Source organism: Muntiacus reevesi, chromosome 7 (assembly GCF_963930625.1).
Source record: "Muntiacus reevesi chromosome 7, mMunRee1.1, whole genome shotgun sequence".
NCBI lineage: Eukaryota > Metazoa > Chordata > Mammalia > Artiodactyla > Cervidae > Muntiacus > Muntiacus reevesi.
This window is the reverse complement of record NC_089255.1, coordinates 45,841,448-45,859,500: the sequence shown is the minus strand read 5'-3', so window position 1 is coordinate 45,859,500 and position 18,053 is coordinate 45,841,448. Positions and strand designations below refer to the sequence as shown.

The 18,053-nt window shown below is 46.8% G+C and overlaps 1 protein-coding gene across 3 annotated transcripts in view; it reads left to right on the top strand.

Annotated features, from left to right (window-relative positions):
• The window catches only part of TLN2 (talin 2), a 483,978-nt gene that overhangs the window by 391,241 nt on the left and 74,684 nt on the right, over nucleotides 1–18,053 (top strand). For all 3 annotated transcript variants that reach the window (XM_065940303.1, XM_065940301.1, XM_065940302.1), the window contains exons 40-42: nucleotides 308–440; nucleotides 2,890–2,991; nucleotides 9,419–9,589. In XM_065940303.1, the coding sequence (XP_065796375.1) occupies nucleotides 308–440; nucleotides 2,890–2,991; nucleotides 9,419–9,589 (406 nt within the window). The remainder of the gene's footprint in view (nucleotides 1–307; nucleotides 441–2,889; nucleotides 2,992–9,418; nucleotides 9,590–18,053) is intronic.

The window sequence follows — 18,053 nt, the reverse complement described above, 5'->3', positions numbered from 1 at the left end:
TTCTATGTTTAAGCCACTGAATGGAGAATCCAATACCAAACTGTTTCATTTGCCTGGCAACCTGCCTGAGATGCAGGACAGCACCCTGCCCTTCCCACCATAAATAAGTAGACTGAGTGCAAGTGTTAAATGAAGAAATGCCTAGGTTCTGCAGAGAAGCATTGCCAAATGAAGGTCAGGGATTCACTTGCTAAAGCAATGGAATGGGATAGAAATTAGACAAGGGCTCCTGGCCCTCTAGTGCTGGAGCGGGTTGTGGAACTGGCACTTCATAGAGCCTGTGTTCAACTTGCCCTGTCCCTTCTAGGGACAAGGCCCCGGGACAGAGAGAGTGTGACTTCTCCATCGACAGCATCAACCGGTGCATCCGGGACATCGAGCAGGCCTCTCTGGCGGCCGTCAGCCAGAGCTTGGCCACGAGGGATGACATCTCTGTGGAGGTATGTGGGGCTGTGTGGTCAGCCCAGAAGCCTCTAGAAGGACTGAAGAATCCCAGCACCAGGCTTTGGGAATGGGGGAATAATACCAACACATTGTTGATGCAAAAGTTTCATCATTGGACCATCTTCCCCTGGAACCAGCCTGGAAAGTTCTTTCGAGGGGGTAGGGCATATGGGGAGCAGAGAACAATGGTTTGGTGAAGGAACAAGTGTACTATGGCTGAAATTTGGTAGGAAATGATTATTGTCAAATAAAAGTGTATCTGTAAGTGGAGGTACCATATTCAGTTGAGCACCTCAGTAGAGCAGACCTAAGCATGTAAACTTTGAGTGCTTCTCTGTCATATTTCAGCAATGTGCTTTTTGGACTAATGGGCAAATTCAGCATTCAATGCTCTGTGTTTCGTCTATGCAGAGATCAAATATTCTGCCCTTATTACACAATATCTAGTATTGAGAGACCTCTTATATTCTAGTCAGAGCCACTTTTCCCTCTCTTGCCCATTATTTTGAAGTTGAGAATAGACTTTCCTACTTTGCTCCCTTGAGTTTTTTCTATTATTTATTACAGAGTCCCCTGATTCATACTTTTTTCCCTGTGTGAAAGTGCCTGGCACTCAAGGTGCTTAATAAATATGGATGGTCTATTGACTGATGTTTCCCTCCTGACCCAGAGCTCATCAACAATAAACTTTGGGGTCTTCCCTGGTGGTCCAGTGGTTAAGACACTGCGTTTCCACTGCAGGGGGCACAGGTTCAGTCTCTGGTTGGAGAACTAAGTAAGATCCCACGTGTCCTGTGGGATGGCTGAAGAATAGGGAAAAAAAAAAAAGATTTATGGCCTGTCTCTAAGCAGGGTCTGGAATTGCAATTGATTATTTTTATTAATAGAACTATTTCACTCCAACTTTACCCATCTTGCCCATTTCCAAGGAAAGAAAGAAAGAATATCCATTCTCATTCCATATGCAATGTTAGAATTATTGTTAACTTATTATTAAAGTAGAATAAACATACAAAACTGTTTGCTTGTCATATGTGTGCCGCTTCATAGACTGCCACTGGCTAAGCACATCCTGTAACTAGCACCCTGAGCAAGAAACTGAGATGATGAACACCCCTCCCACCTCTTGCACTCCCATCCTTTCACCACCCTCCCAAAGCATATCCTCAGTCTTGACTTCCTCCCTGGGAAGAAAATCCCTCCCTTTTATCTGCATGTGCTTCCTACTTATACCATACTTAATTTAACAAGCCATATTTAGTTTAACAAGACAACCTTGCCTGGATATTCTTACATTCTTAACTGCAGTTACATTATGAGTGGGAAGACCAGAAATAATTTGCTAAATAAGACCCTTGAAAGTGTGGAGGTTTCTCTCCACCCACCTCTATCACTCTTTTTCCTTTTTTTATTTTTTACCCAGGATTTTGTTTCCAAGCTTGTGGGTTAGGTTGCTCCTCTCATTGAGGGAACTCTGCTCAAAGCTCACCACCCCATGTGCAGCATTGCTGGGTGGGAGAGTAGCCCAGATGTCCTGTCTGATGGGCAGGACATTGTCACTTTGTTAGGAATCTCCCCATTCTGTGCTGGCATGTGCAGACCTAAAACACCCAGCTTTCTGACCTGGAAATCCTGTCTGTCTTGGAAAGTTCTATTGAAGATTCCCACCGAGGGATCTGATCTTTCCCACTACCAGTTAGCACTCTCCACCTTTGAATTCCTCACCCCCTTCACACTTCAGAATCATCTAGACACCTTGCCCCATCTCTTTAGAGCACGAGTTTAATTCTTTGGGTTGGAGAAATTAAACTCTTAAACCTGGGAAGAAATGCCTTGAGGGTGCCATTTTCACCAGTGGTATCCACCTCACCAAGTACAGTGCATAGAGCGCCTGACCTAAGTCTAGTGGGCACCTCGTCTGGCATTTTCACCATGTGGTGTCTGGGAAACCTGCTTTAAAAGCCAATATCATTTTTAGGTTACCCTCCTCCCCATTCCCCGATTAAGAGGTTCTTAGTTCTGAGGACCCAGCAACCTGAATATTCCCTCAGACCCCAAGGTAGTCCCTTCCATTTGGACATAGTTATTTTCCCTTATTCGAAAGCCACCGCAGTTCCGCTTTTCCAGTAATGATTCTGAATAACCCAAAGTAAAGATATTACTAGCACCAGTTGTTACTGTGACTGCTCGGAGTGAGAAGCCAGTAGCAAAAGTGTTCCTAGGGCCCACCTCATGCCCCTTATGAGTAGAACTGGGGGGTCTATCCCAGGGGAACCGAGGATCCCTGGGAGGGCTAGAGTGGAACAGTGGCTGGGGGGTACGCCCAGGCATTTTAACATCCATTTCTTGTGACCTCCCTTATCTTTCACGTGGGCCCTTTTAAATCAGCACAACTACGTGGGGAGCCATTGTGGGGTGAACTTGACAAATCTGTCTCCTTATCAGGCCTTGCAGGAGCAGCTGACTTCAGTGGTTCAGGAAATCGGACACCTTATCGATCCCATTGCCACAGCGGCTCGGGGAGAAGCAGCTCAACTGGGACATAAGGTAACAGGCATTGGGCGTGAGGACCCTGCTGAGAGTGTGCGAGAAGGAGGCGGGGGTAGGGGAGAGAGAGGATATTGATTCTGTTGTTCTTGTTCCTCGAAGGCTCTTGGCCGGTTTTAGAGCCAAGTCAGTGCTGGCCTACATTAAAGAAAAGACCACTCAGCCTCCCTCAACCGCTTCTCCAAAAATGACCCCCTCAAGGATCTCTTTCACTTAGCATTGAGACAAAAACTGCAGGGAAATTTTTCTGAGGCTTCCCAGGTGGCGCTAGTGGTAAAGAACCTGCCTGCCAATGCAGGAGACACAGGAGCCTAGAGTTCAATCCCTGGGTCGGGAAGATCCTCTGGGGTAGGAAATGACAGCCCACTCCAGTATTCTTGCCTGGGAAATCCAATGGACAGAGGAGCCTTGCAGGCTACAATCCACACAGTTCCAAAGAGTCAGACACGACTGAAGCAACTCCATATGGTCGCAAAGAGTCAGACACAACTGAAGCACTTAGCGCTTAGCAAGTGCAACTTGGCACTTAGCACATGGTCAGACTTTGTAGCCAACAAGGCATTTACAGTTACTTCTTGCTCTTGATCTTCCCTGGGACAAACCAGAGACTGGACTTGGCATTCCTGGACTGGTGTCTGCCTTTTTTTGCCCTGGCTCACCAGCCTCCTCCCAGTGTGTTTAGGACACAGTGTTCCTCCATGGTTTCTGGTATTGTGTCCATTTTCAGAAATGCAGAAGCAAAGCAGACTTTCAGACTTCACCCTTAATGGCTAAAACCTCTGTGTAGCCACTCTGTCAGCCCTTCAACTGAGCACTCAAACCCACATGGTTTCAGGCACTGCATAACGCTTTGCCTGTTTGGGGTCATTTTGCAAATCCTTCAGGGAGCATTGGCTCATCAAGCAGCCTGTGCCTTGGCAGAGAGAGGACAGACATTGGATTTTTAACAACCTGCAGGGTTTCCTAGTATTTATCAGTGCCACCATCAACATCAATGTGCAGATCAAGAAATCCAGCAGCCGAAATTGTTTCTGCAGATATTGATTTTAAAAAATCAATATTCCTGCTTTTTCAGATTACCTAAGGTCCTACTAAGCTTCCTGCTGGTTCTAAGGAGAGGCGTTTGAGATTTAAAATGGCCAGTGTCTCTCTGCCATTTCAAGTGTGGCCAATTTCATTTCTCAACTGAGCCCCTTTATGATAAGAAAGGGCTTGTCCACTGGTGCGAAATGGTATTGAGGATGGAAGGACAGGCCTGGAGGCTGGCGTACAGTGTATGCGACTACTGTGGGCAGAATAAGTTTGGCAGAGATGCCAAACTTTGTTTCAGCAGTTACTTTTATTTAACGTATTTCTTTTATTTTCTGGCTGTGCTGGGTCTTCGTTGCAGAGCGTAGGCTTTCTCTAGGTACACAGGCTTCTCATTGCAGTATCTTCTCATTGTGGAGCATGGGCTCTAGAGCATGCAGGCTCAGTAGCTGTGGGCTTAGCTACTGCGGTGGCACGTGGAATCTTCTGGGACCAGGAACTGAACCTGTGTCCCCTGCCTTGGTAGGTGGATTCTTAACCACTGGGCTACCAGGAAAGTCCCCAGCAGCTGCTTTTGATTCCAGTAGGAATCTCATAAGAAAATATTTCTGGACTTTCAGGGTAGCATCTTTGTCTCTACCAATAAGTTGTTTGTGTGGAAGGTTAATTCCTCTGCCAGTGGGTGGCCTGAGAAGAAAACTTACTTGTGTCACTTGAGTTATCAATTGATTCTTGGCCCCTTGGTTAAACAAGACTCATCTTCTGAAAGGGAGTTCTGGACAACGGTAGCCTAGGAGCCCTTGATCCACAGGGATCATGGGCTGATGGTTAATACCCACCTGGTTTCAGTGTTTCATGGAGGTGCTCATGCGGGGCCCCAATTCAGCAGCTACGGTACCACTTGGGAGTGGTAAAGGCAGATTCTCAGACCCCACCCGGATTGGTTTCCCACAGCTGCTGTGACAAAGTACCACAAACTGGGGGGCTTAAAACAAGAGATATTTAATCTCTCACCGCTCTGAACTCCAGAAGCCCAAAATCAAGGTGTTGGCAGGGCCACACCTTGTTTTCTGCAGGCTCTAGGGAGAGCCTGCTCTTTGCAGCTTCCAGCTGGTGGTGGTTCTTGGCCTTCCTTGACTGAATCTTGGCTAGTCTCTCTCCCTGGTCACTTCCCCCCCCACCCCCCCTTTTCTGCCTTCCCTTTTTCTGTCTCTTCTGAGGACACTTGTCATCAGGTTTGGTGCCCACCCAAGAAATCCAGGATGATCTCATCTTTGTTGCTGTTGTTGCTCAGTCACTCCATGAACTGCAGCACACCAGGCTTCCCTGTCCTTCACTATCTCCCAAAGTTTGCTCAGACTCATATCCACCAAGTCGGTGATACCACCCACCCATCTCATCCTCTGCCACTTCCTTCTCCTTTTGCCCTCAGTCTTTCCCAGCATCAGGATCTTTTTCAGTGAGTCAGATCTTTGCATCAGGTGGACAAAGTATTGGACGTCCAGCATCAGTCTTTCCAATGAAGGGTTGATTTCCTTTAGGACTGACTGGTTTGATCTCCTTGCAGTGCAAGGGACTCTCAAGGGTCTTCTCCAGCACCATAATTTGAAAACATCAATTCTTTGGCACTCAGTCTTCCTTGTGATCCAACTGTCACATCCATACATGACTACTGGAAAAACCACAGCTTTGACTATATGGATCTTTATCGGCAAAGTGATCTCATCTTAAGATCGTTAAATATTCATGCAAAGACTCCTTTGTAAGATCACCTTTACAGGCTCCAGGGTTTGGACATGGACATACCTTTGGGAGGGGTCACCATTCAACCCACTCACCTTCCCTAGGCCTAGGGACTCACATCATGTACCAAATACTCAAAATTCTGTTTTATTTTAACTTCTGTGCTAACCCACATAAGAAGGTTTCCTGTTCTATCATGTCTCTAAGAACAGAAGGTGTTGGAGTCCTTGCCAGACTTCTTAAATAAATACAGAAAAAAAATCCCATCCCTTTCAAACCTTCGCCCCACAATATGTGAGGAATAAGGACCCCTAGTGCTCACCCCTAGTGAGTATAAGGGCCCCTATACTACATGGAGGCCTGTGCTAAGGCCTTTACATATGCTGATTTAATCCCTGAGAAATCTGAAGAAACTTACTGCTATTATATTTTACCAAGGAGAAAACTAAAATTTAGTATTAATAATAGGATGGAACCTGCCTAAGATGTCTTAAAACAGAGTCAGTAGGGAGGATTCAAATCTAGTGGCTTTGAAGCTATAGCTTACTCCCCATCACCCCGCCATCTTCCTTCCCTGAGGCAGTCAGGCACATGTTTAGCTCTGATCACTTATGCTCAACGCACAGTATTTTATAGTTGCATTGAAAAAATGTACTTTTAAAAATATATGTATATTTATTTGGCTGCACCAGGTCTTAGTTGCAGCATGCAGGATCTTTAGTTGCAGCATGTAGGATTTGGTTCCCTGACCAGGGTTTGAACCCAGGTGCCCTGCTTTGAGTCTTAGCCACTGGACCACCAGGGAAATCCCTAAAATGAACTTTTAAAATAATACACGTGTTAGTTGCTCAGTCATGTCCAACTCTTTGCGACCTCATGGACTCTAACCTGCCAGGCTTCTCTGCCCATGAAATTCTCCAGGCAAGAATACTGGAGTGGGTAGCCTATCCCTTCTCCAGGGGATCTTCCCAACCCAGGGATCAAAACTGGGTTCCTGCACTGTAGGCAGATTCTTTCCTGTCTGAGTAAAACTAATCTAGAAAACATACTGGATTCTAGTGCGTTAAATATTTTGACTCCTTTAGTACTGACAGGACCCATCCTGAACCCTGACTCCTGATGACCCATCACTGCTCTTGATGGTGACACCAGTGCCCTTCCTGGGGAAGTGGACATGAAATCCAAGCAAACATGCAGGACTGTGCCCAGGGTCGTGCAGACTGGGCCTGACACAGAGGTCTTTGCCTGAAGCAGGGAGCCTGGGGGCCAAAATCCAGCCAAGTCACGTGTCTCGGCATCAATCCATCTGCCCAGAGGATGGGGAGCCCCTTTAAAATTCACACAAAGCACCATAAGGGCCAGCAGCAGCCCCACTCAAGTGCTTTGAAACCTATGTGTCAGATAACTGTAATTGGGGATGGAAAAGTAAAAGTGTTTGTTTTTCGCTGATAGTCTTATCTCACTATTAGCTATATATATGTATGTATGTATGTGTATATATATATAATTTACTTTATTTGCTTATTTATTTTGGCTGTGCTGGGTCTTCACTGTGGCCCACAGGCTCTTCTTGGTGATGTGCAGGCTTCTCTAGTTGCAGCACACAGGTTTAGTTGTAGCATGTGGGATCTTAGTTCCCCACTCAGGGATTGAACCCAGGCCCCCTGCATTGGGAAGACAGAGTCTTAACCACTACACCACCAGGGAAGTCTCACAGTATTAGTGTAAAGAACAGTCATATTTTGGACCCTCACCTTGCCACAGCCCCCACCACCACCACCCCCCACTTGTATTTTATCTGTGTGGGAATAGATGATGGCATGTGAAGCAAGTACAGCAAACTGTTAACATCTGATATTACAGATGCTAGGTAGATGGTGAGCTTTGGTGAGCATGTACAGTCAGCCCCGTGTATCCACGGATGCTGAAGCCACAGATGCAGAGGGCCAACTGTACTACAGCATTTCATATAAGAGACGTGAGCATCCTCAGATTTTTGGTATTCATGGGGATCTTGGAACCCCCTGCAGATACCAAGGGATAACTGTGTGTGCCATCAATAGTGCTACCAACTAGAGACAGATCTCTGCTGTAGCAATGCTTAACTGTCTTGATGGACCTTTTTTTGTTCTCCTACATAGTTGTTGATCAACCAATAAATCATGTCCTACTCTGTGACCCCCTGGATTGCAGCACTCCAGGCTCCTCTCTCCTCCACTATCTCCTGAAGTTTGCTCAAGTTCATATCCATTGAGTTGGTGATGCTATCTAACCATATCATCCTCTGCTGTCCCCTTCTCCTCCTGCCCTCAATCTTTCCCAGCATCAGGGGCTTTTCCAATAAGTCGGCTCTTCACATCAGGTGGCCAAAGTATGGGAGCTTCAGCCTCAGCAACAGTCCTTCCAATGAATATGCAGGGTTGATTTCCTTTAGGATTGACTGGTTTGATTTCCTTGCAAAGGACTCTCAAGAGTCTTCTCCAACACCATACTTCAAAAGCATCAATTCTTCGGTGTTCAGCTTTCTTTATGGTCCAACTCTCACATCCATACATGACTACTGGAAAAACTATCGCTTGACTATATGGACCTTTGTCAGCAAAGTGATATCTTCACTTTTTAACACGCTGTCTAAGTTTGTCATAGCTTTCCTTCCAAGGAGCAAGTGTCTTTTTAATTTCATGACTGCAGTCACCATTTGCAGTGATTTTTGGAGCCCAAGAAAATAAAATCTGTCACTGCTTCCACTTTTTCCCCTTTTATTCGCCATGAAATGATGGGACCAGATGCCATAATCTATCCCATGTTGGGTTCATCATAAACAGAACATTTTGATTGATGGGAAATAATTTTTTCCCCACATCCATGGTTTGGTCAAAATACTTGGGGTTGGAGGGCAGTGGGTTGACTTTCTGAAACTCTTTTGAGGGTGCCTTTACTCTCAGGCTGCTTTTCTCACCTCCCTGCTCCCCTGCCCCTCTCCTAGCCCCCTTTCCTTTGAGTCTGTAAGTTGTTCACCTTTGGTTCTTTCAAAAGTCCTTCTATTCATGAAATTAAACCTTTTTGTAAAACTTTGCAAGATTTGTAAAATTCTCACACCTAACTCTGGATCTCAGGACAGATTTCTTAGCATTTCTGCTGTGATCAGAGATAGACAGAGAACTTCAAAGCAAGAGTTCATTCATTACAAGTACTCTCAAAATTGAAGCTGGACAAGGAATAATGTCTGAGGATCTGATAAGTGTAACATGGTGACTGTAGTTCCTAACACTGGATGTACAGCAGAGAAAAGCAGAAGTGGAGTCCAGCAGACCTGCCTCTCCCTACGACTCGTTCTGTCTCTGCCCCAGTCCCCGCCCCACCAGTGGTGGTGCTGCGCTCAGTCGTGGCTGACTCTTTGCAAACCCACGGGCTGCAGCCCACTAGGCTCTTTTGTTCATAGGATTTTCCCAGGCAGGTAGACTGAAGTGGGTTGCCATTTCCTCCTCCGGGAGATCCTCCCAAGCCAGGGACCAAACCCTCAGCCCCTGCATCTCCTGATTTGGCAGACAGGTTCTTTATCACTGCATCACCCTGGAAGCTCCCTCCTCACCAGTGGGACCCCTAAAGGAGACTCACATATGTGTTTATTTGTTTGTTTGTTTTGTCTTGAAAGGTGACACAGCTGGCGAGCTACTTTGAGCCCTTGATCTTAGCTGCAGTGGGTGTCGCCTCCAAGATTCTGGACCATCAGCAGCAGATGACGGTGCTGGACCAGACCAAGACGCTCGCAGAGTCTGCCCTGCAGATGCTGTATGCGGCCAAGGAAGGCGGAGGAAACCCCAAGGTACAACTCAGGATGCTAGGGACTCACTTAGGACACTGAGGAGCCACCAGAAGTTCCTCTGTATCATGTCCCTCCAGGGAAGGCACCTCCACGTTTTGGATGGTGGCATTTTTTTTTAATTAACCATTTTGTGATCGTTATTTTATTATTATTTTTTGATGGTGTTGGCTCTTCTTGCTGCACATGGGCTTTCTCTACTTTTGAGGAGCGGGGACTACTCTTTGTTGTTGGGCATGGACTTTTGATTGCGGTGGCCTCTCTCTCGGCTCATGGGCTTCAGTAATTGCAGTGTGTGGGTCAGTAGTTGAGGCTCATGGGCTCTAGAGCTCAGGCATGTGTAGGCAAGAGTCTTTGGGAAAGAAAAATATGCTGTGTGGTTATTGCAGGAATAAAAACCATACCAGCCAGGCACCTGCTTGGTGTTGACATGCAGTTTACATGAAGCAAACCTCTGTTGTTTTCCAGTAAGTGTCATTTCCATTCCTGGTAGTTAAGTTCAAAGAGTAGCATGGTGCCCAGTCGCCTGTGGCATATGCCGCTGTCGCCTTGGGGACAGGAGTTTAATATGAAAATTTCCCTCACCAGTTTGTAAGTGGAACATTTCTTCAGCCTGATGTGTCGCTCGGGTACCTTACGTGGCCAGAGATGGTGGCAGCCTGTTCTTTTCTCTTGGGAATGATTTTGTCAAAGTGATTATTTTACTTGTAAATCCAGCAAGAACCTTAAGTTTCCTCAGGTTTCTGGAACCTGGAGAGGGTGTGGAGGCTTCCCACTACACTCGTGTTTTGTTCTAACAGGTTCCTCCATTAAGTTATCTGATCTGAACGTCTTCTTCTAAGCAGGCTGACTTGAGGGAACACTACTGGAACGATTTCTGTAGGATACTGACCTACAAGCTCCAGGGATCCATATGTATTTCTCGGTGTGTTTTGTTGTATCTCTAGGATCTTCAAATGAGTCAAGTGGTATAGCAGAGAAAACTCTAGACTGAGTCAGAATCGCAAATAGTGTTCTCAGAGTTAATAGTTATTGAGTGCTGACTCTATGTCATCTACCACATCTTATGCCCTCATCCTATTTAATCTTCATAAAAACTCTGTGACATAGGGGGTTCCCATTGTACACATGTGGAAGCTGATTTCTCTGCTAAGTTTCCTGAGATGTCTGATGTGGTGTGGGGGTAGGGGGTGCTGAGCCTGCACCCTACGGAATCACAGGCGGACTCAGCCTGGAGCAGGGCTGGGAGGGTCAAGGAGAGAGACAGGGAGAAGGGCTGATGAGTCTCAACAAAAGGAAATTACCTGACACATAAGAGTAGCTAGAGCCACGGTAGGAAGAGGAAACAGCATCTGCAAAGGTATAGGTAGAGTTATAGAAGGATTGTGATCTTTTTAGCACTTTGCCTGGGCCTCCCCACTGGCACAGTGGTAAAGAACTCACCTGCCAATGCAGGAGACACAAAGAGACTCGGGTTCGATCCCTGGGTCTGTAAGATCCCCTGGAGAAGGAAATGGCAACCCATTCCAGTATTCTTGCCTGGAGAATCCCATGAACAAGAGGAGCCTGGCAGGCTACAGTTCATGGGGTCGCAAGGAGTCATACCCAGCTGAGCACGTACGTGCATGCTGGTGTGAATGGGACATGGAGAGTGTAGGGACAATGGGACGGGAAGGGAGTCTGGGCTGAATTGCGACCGGCTTCCTCCCCATCCAGAGGAGCTGGGGCTTTATTGTGAGCGGTATGGAATGATAACAACCCATCAATAGTCTAGAATCTCCATTCTGGAAACAGCATGGATAATGTTTTGACTTGCATCCTCTATGTTCAGTTTTTCACTCATGCATCTGGCAACTCTTAAGAGACTAATTCTGGGGATGCTAAAAATATTGAGAGCCAGTCTTGTCCCTCAAGTTGTTTTGAGTCTTCTGGCAAAATAAGTCTAGTTGCTGAAGTGCTGGTCAGAGCAAGAACAAGAATGCCCCTTGGCTGTGACAGGTTAGTGATAGATGTCCCAGAGTCAGGCCTACCCACTTTGCTCCCTTCCTGAACTGGAGGAGCCAGAACTGACCTTCCAGACCCAGTTCTGGGTTGTCTTTTCTCCAGGGCTGCCTAATGCCACATCTCCACTCCTAACCTGAGGGAGTTTCATTCTCAGCAGAATAACTCAAATTAGGATGCTTCTTCATGTTTACAATATTAGCACATCTGCTGGGACTGCGGGTTCTGAGATCCTTGTGGAAGTCTGTTTTTTTGCCAAGGAAGTTCATGGTTGAGCATTTGTAGTCAGCACTATAAGCTTGATAATGACATCTTTTGATCGGAGGTCTTAGCTGGAGACCAGCATGGGGTAGTTTTCAGTGAAAGGCCTAAAGCACCAGGTGATGAACTAAGACGTGTGATAAGAGACAGCAGCTCAGGACTTGATGTGGATCCTCTCACCAACAGCAATCACCCGTGCTGTCTGCTGACTCCACCCGGCCTGTCACAGGGAGCCTGGGACGCTGCACCTTGGCTTGCAGCCCCTTTCCTAAGAGGCCAAGTGCAGAGACTTAATCCCCTTGGGTCAAGGGGATTTCTATTCTTTGGGCAAATATTCACTAGGGGTTACTTGCTGTGTGTTAAGTGATGTATGTATGTATGTATGTATGTATTAGGTGTCATAGTTCTTGTTTGCAGAGGAAATGTGGTTAAAATGTGGTTAAAATGTGGTTGAATGGTTTTCAGTGGCTTTGATCTATCAAGGAAGAAAATTAAAAAGAGGCAGGCCCAGAGCCTGGTGTTAATGAATCACATGAGTACCAGGCATTTGGTGTGTGACCTCACCCCCATCCCAGAGCCCCTTCTACACTCCTCCTCTACCTCCAGAGCTCTGCCCCCCCCCCATCCTCCCCCACTCAGTCCCCCACCCTCCATCCTCCTTGAAGAGACCTTCCAACTTCTGCCTGTAACCGTCCAACAAATATCCCCTGCTGTCCATCATTGGGCAGTTCTCATTATTAGTTGTTTTTTTTCTCTCTGCTGAAGTTGAGGTCTGCCCCCATAGCCTTTTCTTCCATTTTCCAAACTCCTGTGATGTCCACGCCTGCTTTACTGGGCTTTGTAGTTGAAATATTGTAATAAAGAAGTAAGGCTCCCTTGGAATTCGACTTCAGACTTGTTTCCAAAGAGGAGTGAAGTCTGATTTTTCCCCTGTGTTGTTCTGTGAGGAACAATAACAAGGAGCCCCTCCAGATTCTAAAATAACGACCTCATTGTTAAGCCTGCGCTCCCCTTTGCAGATGTCCTTGGTGAGCTAAGCCTGCCTTAATTGAGAGCCTGCTGTGTCTTCCCCTGTCTGAAGCTGGAGCGCTCCGGCAGCCTGCATGTGGGGTTTGGCTTGGCGGTGTGATCAAGATGAGGTTTGCCATTGGAGTTAGAGAAAATGGTCCTGGGTGAGGCATGGAGTAATTGGAGCAGGCTTCAAAGACTCTGAACTGACCCTTTAAGTATCTGTAAAACTTTAATATGTGGAGTGAAGGAGAACAGACCTTCTGGAGAATTCTGGGTGGTTCATTTCTGGGACAGCCAAGAGCAAGGATGTATTTTTGTAGGTTTTGATGCGTGGTGTGGAAAAAGTGTCCTTTATGTTTTCTAAGGAGTTTCAGGGAACTGTTTTGTGATTTACTTCTGCCACTCCCCAAATTAGCTTCTGATCCCTTACTTTACCTTTATGGGAAACCAGATAACTTGGCCAGTCACTCTCTTCTCCCTCAAAATGTGTACTTGCTTTAATATAAAAACACAGAGTTACTGACATTTTTGTGCCACCCATAGTAACTTCAGTCTAAGTGAGATTTACAGAAACGTGCATCTTACATTTTACCTTTTTTAATCAATGAGATCATATTTATGTGAGATTCTCTCTCTGGAGAGTTATGTGTAGATGTCATTTTTCATACTTCCATCGAAATGAAACAATCTGTACATTTTATGTTTTACCTTCTTGGTGCCATGAAATCCACCATTGGCCTAAATGAGCAGTTCCTCTCCATCACATCTGTCAGGGAGAGAGCTTTGCATCCTGACGCAGTTCCTGCAGGATAGCCATCCGTGATCACATATTTCACATCTCACCAGATGTTTGTATTTGAAGGACTCTTCTTGATTCCCATGGCTTTTCAATTTTCACGTTCCTGTGGCTCACATAGCCTCTTCTTGGAGTTCTTCTATTTCATTTAATCATTCAAAAGAGTTATCATTTCCCGTCTCTCACTACTTTCTCATCTACCAAAGGAGTTTCTTGGGTCTTCTGGAAGGCTTTTTTCTCCCGAAGGTGGATCAAGGCAGTCACGGCCACTGCATGGCCCCTGGGCAGTGTGGTTCTCCCACCACCTGGCATTAGGTCAGATTCCCCGGGTAAGACCACAGGCCCCTGCTAGACTCCTCGAATCAGACACCAGCCCTAAGCCCCAGGCTCCCTAGACCTCTCTTACTCTGACCAGCTGGCTACATTCAGGGGTTCTCACCACCCCTTAGGTTGGTTAATGTGCTCAACTCAGGAAATTGCTCTACTTACAATCACACTTTTATTATAAAGGATGCGTGTGTGTGCAAGCTAAATCACTTCAGTCATGTCTTGACTCTTTGTGACCCCATGGATTATATAGCCCTCCAGGCTCCTCTCGCCGTGGGATTCTCCAGGCAAGAGTACTGGAGTGAGTTGCCATGCCCTCCTCTGGAGGAGCTTCTCAACCTGGGAATTGAGCCCACATCTCTTAAGTCTCCTGCATTGGCAGGCGGGTTCTTTTACCACAAGCACCACCTGAGAAGTCCATGATAAAGGATATAACCAGCCAAAAGAAGAACCCCAGAGGGTGAGATCTGGGAGGGTCTCAAACTTGCAACTCCCATATCCTCAGGATGTGTCACCCTCCCCGCTTACTGCTGTGCATCACCCACCGGCCTCCTGTCCAGAGCTTTTATTGGGATTTCACGATGTAGCCTTGATGGACTGAGTTTAGTCATATGACCAATGATTCCATCATTCCCCCTCATCTCCCTAGAGGTGGTGGTCAGGGTGATACTGTGTTGCTTAAAGTCCCAGCCAGCCCCATCCTGAATCTACCTCCTGGCCCCATGAGACTTTGTTGGCATAAGCTACTGTGTGGCCACCGTAAATAACAGACACTTGTGTGATCACTTGGGAAATACTAAGGGGTTTAAAAGTTCCTAGGAACTGAGGACAAAGATCAACCAAATGTCTTAGTTTTCAGCAGTGGGTGAGGTTCCAGGACTGGGTTTCCTCCAGTGGCCAGCTACTGGGAGTTGAAAGACACATGCAGTCTAGGCCCTGGGAGGCGAGGAGTGCAGCTTCAGGGGAAAATTTGGGGAACTGGTAACAAGTTCATGATCAGGTGTGAAGTCCGCAGTGGCTGAGAGAGCTGGGGCCAGACTAATGCCAGGATGTTAGGTCAGGGGGCGCCCAGACAACTTTATGGATAATTCCTGATCCTGAGGTCTCCTGCTTTTGCCACATGGTACCTGGTTTTTTCACTTTGTTTAAAAGCACCCTGTTTAGAGGAACAGGCTGAAACCTCCCCCTTGCAGATGGCACATTCCCTCCATTAAGGTTTATTTTTTCAGGAGTGCTGGTAAACCTGACCTTATCTGGCGATAGGTTCATTTCCCTTTTGACTGGTGGCCTCGGCTCAGCGAATGGCCAGCTGGTCAGTGGCGATTGTCCTCCACTAGGCCTGTATACTCTAAGTGCTTAAGCTCCCATTTCCAGATTGCAGCTGTCAGAGGACTGTCATCCAATCCCCACCTTCCAAAGTGCTGTGGGGATTTCAGAAGGTGTATGGCGCTCAGCATAATGCTTGGCACAGAAGGGTCCCTTGGAAATGTTTCTTGCAAATTAGCGGCTGTTCTTGCACTGCCGCTCTTCTGTGGTGTGATGTTTATTGTTATTCCTGGTCCCCTGTCACCTAAGATGAAGCATTGTCTGTAAAATGCTCAAATACCCAGCCCAGGATACAAGAACCAAGACTTTAAAACTGAACAAAAGTCACATTGGGTCCACAGGTTGGCTTTTGTGTATACAAGTACACACTAGCCCTTGGAATCTTGCCAGCATCCTTAGGAAAGTTATTGGGTTTTCTTGGTCCAGTTAGAGAAGCTGGGGCATGTCATCACAGCCCCAGTGAGCCCAGTCTGTGGCTTGGGGGCAGGGAAGGGCCAGGTCCTGTTCTGACAGCCACCCCCCTACACACACATACCACCTCTCTGCCCCCAGCTGTGCCACCCATGCTCTTTTGAAGCCTAAAAACAAATGATTCAATTTCTTTCTTTTTTCTGTTTACTTATTTGGCTGTGCTGGGTCTTATTGCTGCATGTGGGGTCTTTTAGTTGCTGCATACAAGATCTTTAGCGCCACCTGTGGGATCTAGTCCCTGACCAGGGATCAAACACAGGCCCCCTGCGTGAGGAGTGCAAAATCTTAGCCACTGGAAACCACAGGGAAGTCCCAAGATGGCTCCATTTATTTCTAAATGAGTCTCCAGAGGAGAAATTTTGCACCAATGGCCTGTGAAGGTTATGCTTATAAAAATACCTCCAAAAATAAAAATGAGTCTCTTTCAGTACCTTAAACCCACCTTCTAGGGGAAAGCAGAGCAAATGGCTTGCAAGAAGCACAGAGCCTGGTTGGAGAGATGGGGCTGAGGTTGGTTGGTGGAGAGACAAGAGAAGGGGCAGGGGTTGTGTGCCAGGCACTGTACCAGACCCTTCCCATACGGTGTTTCACTCGCCTTCACAGTGCACGTGCCTTCTCACCCTTAGACCTTTGTACAGGCTGTGCCCTCTGCCTGGAAGCCTCCTCATTCCACCCCCTCCTCACCCTGCAAGAGACTGAATTCTTCCCCCAGGCCCTAGACATGTCTGAGAAGTCTTCTCTGATGCCAAGGCTGGATTAGGAGCCCTTCTTAGGTGCTGTCACACTCAGCTATTGCTGCAAACAAGCCACCCTGAAACGAAGTGACTTAAAACACTGCCATTTTTCTATTCTCTCCAGCAGATGTACAGATCCACTGAGTCCCACGAGGCAGTCCTCACTCAGTCCCTCCTGCGGTTGTAGCCATATGGCCACTGGGCCTTGAAGGACGTAAGGCTTAGTCACTCCCAGGTCTGGCTCCTGAGTGGAAATCACCCAGACTTTTTGGGATCTGGGACACCCCTTTCTACTTCTCCATGGTCTCACTATGCAGTCTGCCAGGCATACAGCCTCAAGATACCTTCTCACATAGAGGCTGAAGACTTCAAAGGCACACATACTAAGCGAGAACCAGGCAGAAGCTGAATCATTTTCCATTACCAGAAATCAGGCAGCATCGCGTGTCCCCCAGTTCTTTACTTTGAGGCCATTGCCTTCTGATGACTCTTTGACTCCTGAGTTTCATCTCAGGGCTGTAAGAATGTAGAGGAAAGTTGATGAGCACAACCATCCCTGGAGGGCTTCTGGGAGGAGGTGGTATTGAGGTTGGCCCTTGAAAAAAGAGCTAGGATTAAATGGAGGGGAGGAGGGAGGAGGCAAACACAGCCAGTCCCTGCAGGCAGAGCATGAGAGGCTGGAGCTGTGAGGAAACCAGCCAGGTGGCAGCCAGAACTCTGTGCCAGGGAGATGGGGGAATTTGTCTGGGAGGGAGGTGCCTCCCAAACCTATGGAGGGCCTAGAAATAGAGAAGGTGGACTCTGGTCTGGGGAAGAGTCAAATAAACAAAGTAATCTTTATTTCTCAAGGTTATTTGTCATTATTACCTTCTAAAGTTATTTAGTAGTAATGTCGATAGTTAACATTTGTGTCCTAGCACCGTTGCCTTGAGGATGTTGTTGTTATTGTTCAGTCGCTAAGTTGTGTTCAACTTTGTGACCCCATGGACTGTAGCCCACCAGGCTGCTCTGTCCATGGGATTCTCCAGGCAAGAATACTAGAGTGGGTTGCCATTTCTTTCTCCTGAGGATCTTCCTGACCCAGGGCTCGAACCTACATCTTGAACCTGTATTGTCAGGTGGATTCTTACCACTGAGCCCCCTGGGAAGCCCCACCTTGAGAATAACCATCCATAATTAATACATTTCACATCTCATCAGATGTTGGTTTGAAAGGACTCTTCTTGGTTCCCATGACTTTTCAATTCCACAGGCTGAACCAGTTCACATGGCTCATGTAACCTCTTCCTAGAACTTTTATTTAATCATGCAAAGGAATTATCACTTACCATCTCTTACTGGCTTCCTTACTTTCTCATCTGCCAAAGTAAAGATGCAGTTTCTTGGTCCTTTTCAAGGGTTCATCTTCCTCCAAGGAGCATTAGGGCCACTGTGTGTGGGCATCTAGTACCTGGTGCGATACAATTCTGACACCAATTGCCCAGCATTAGGTCAGATTTCTGGGTAAGGGCACAGCCCCCTACTAGACTGCTCTTATTAT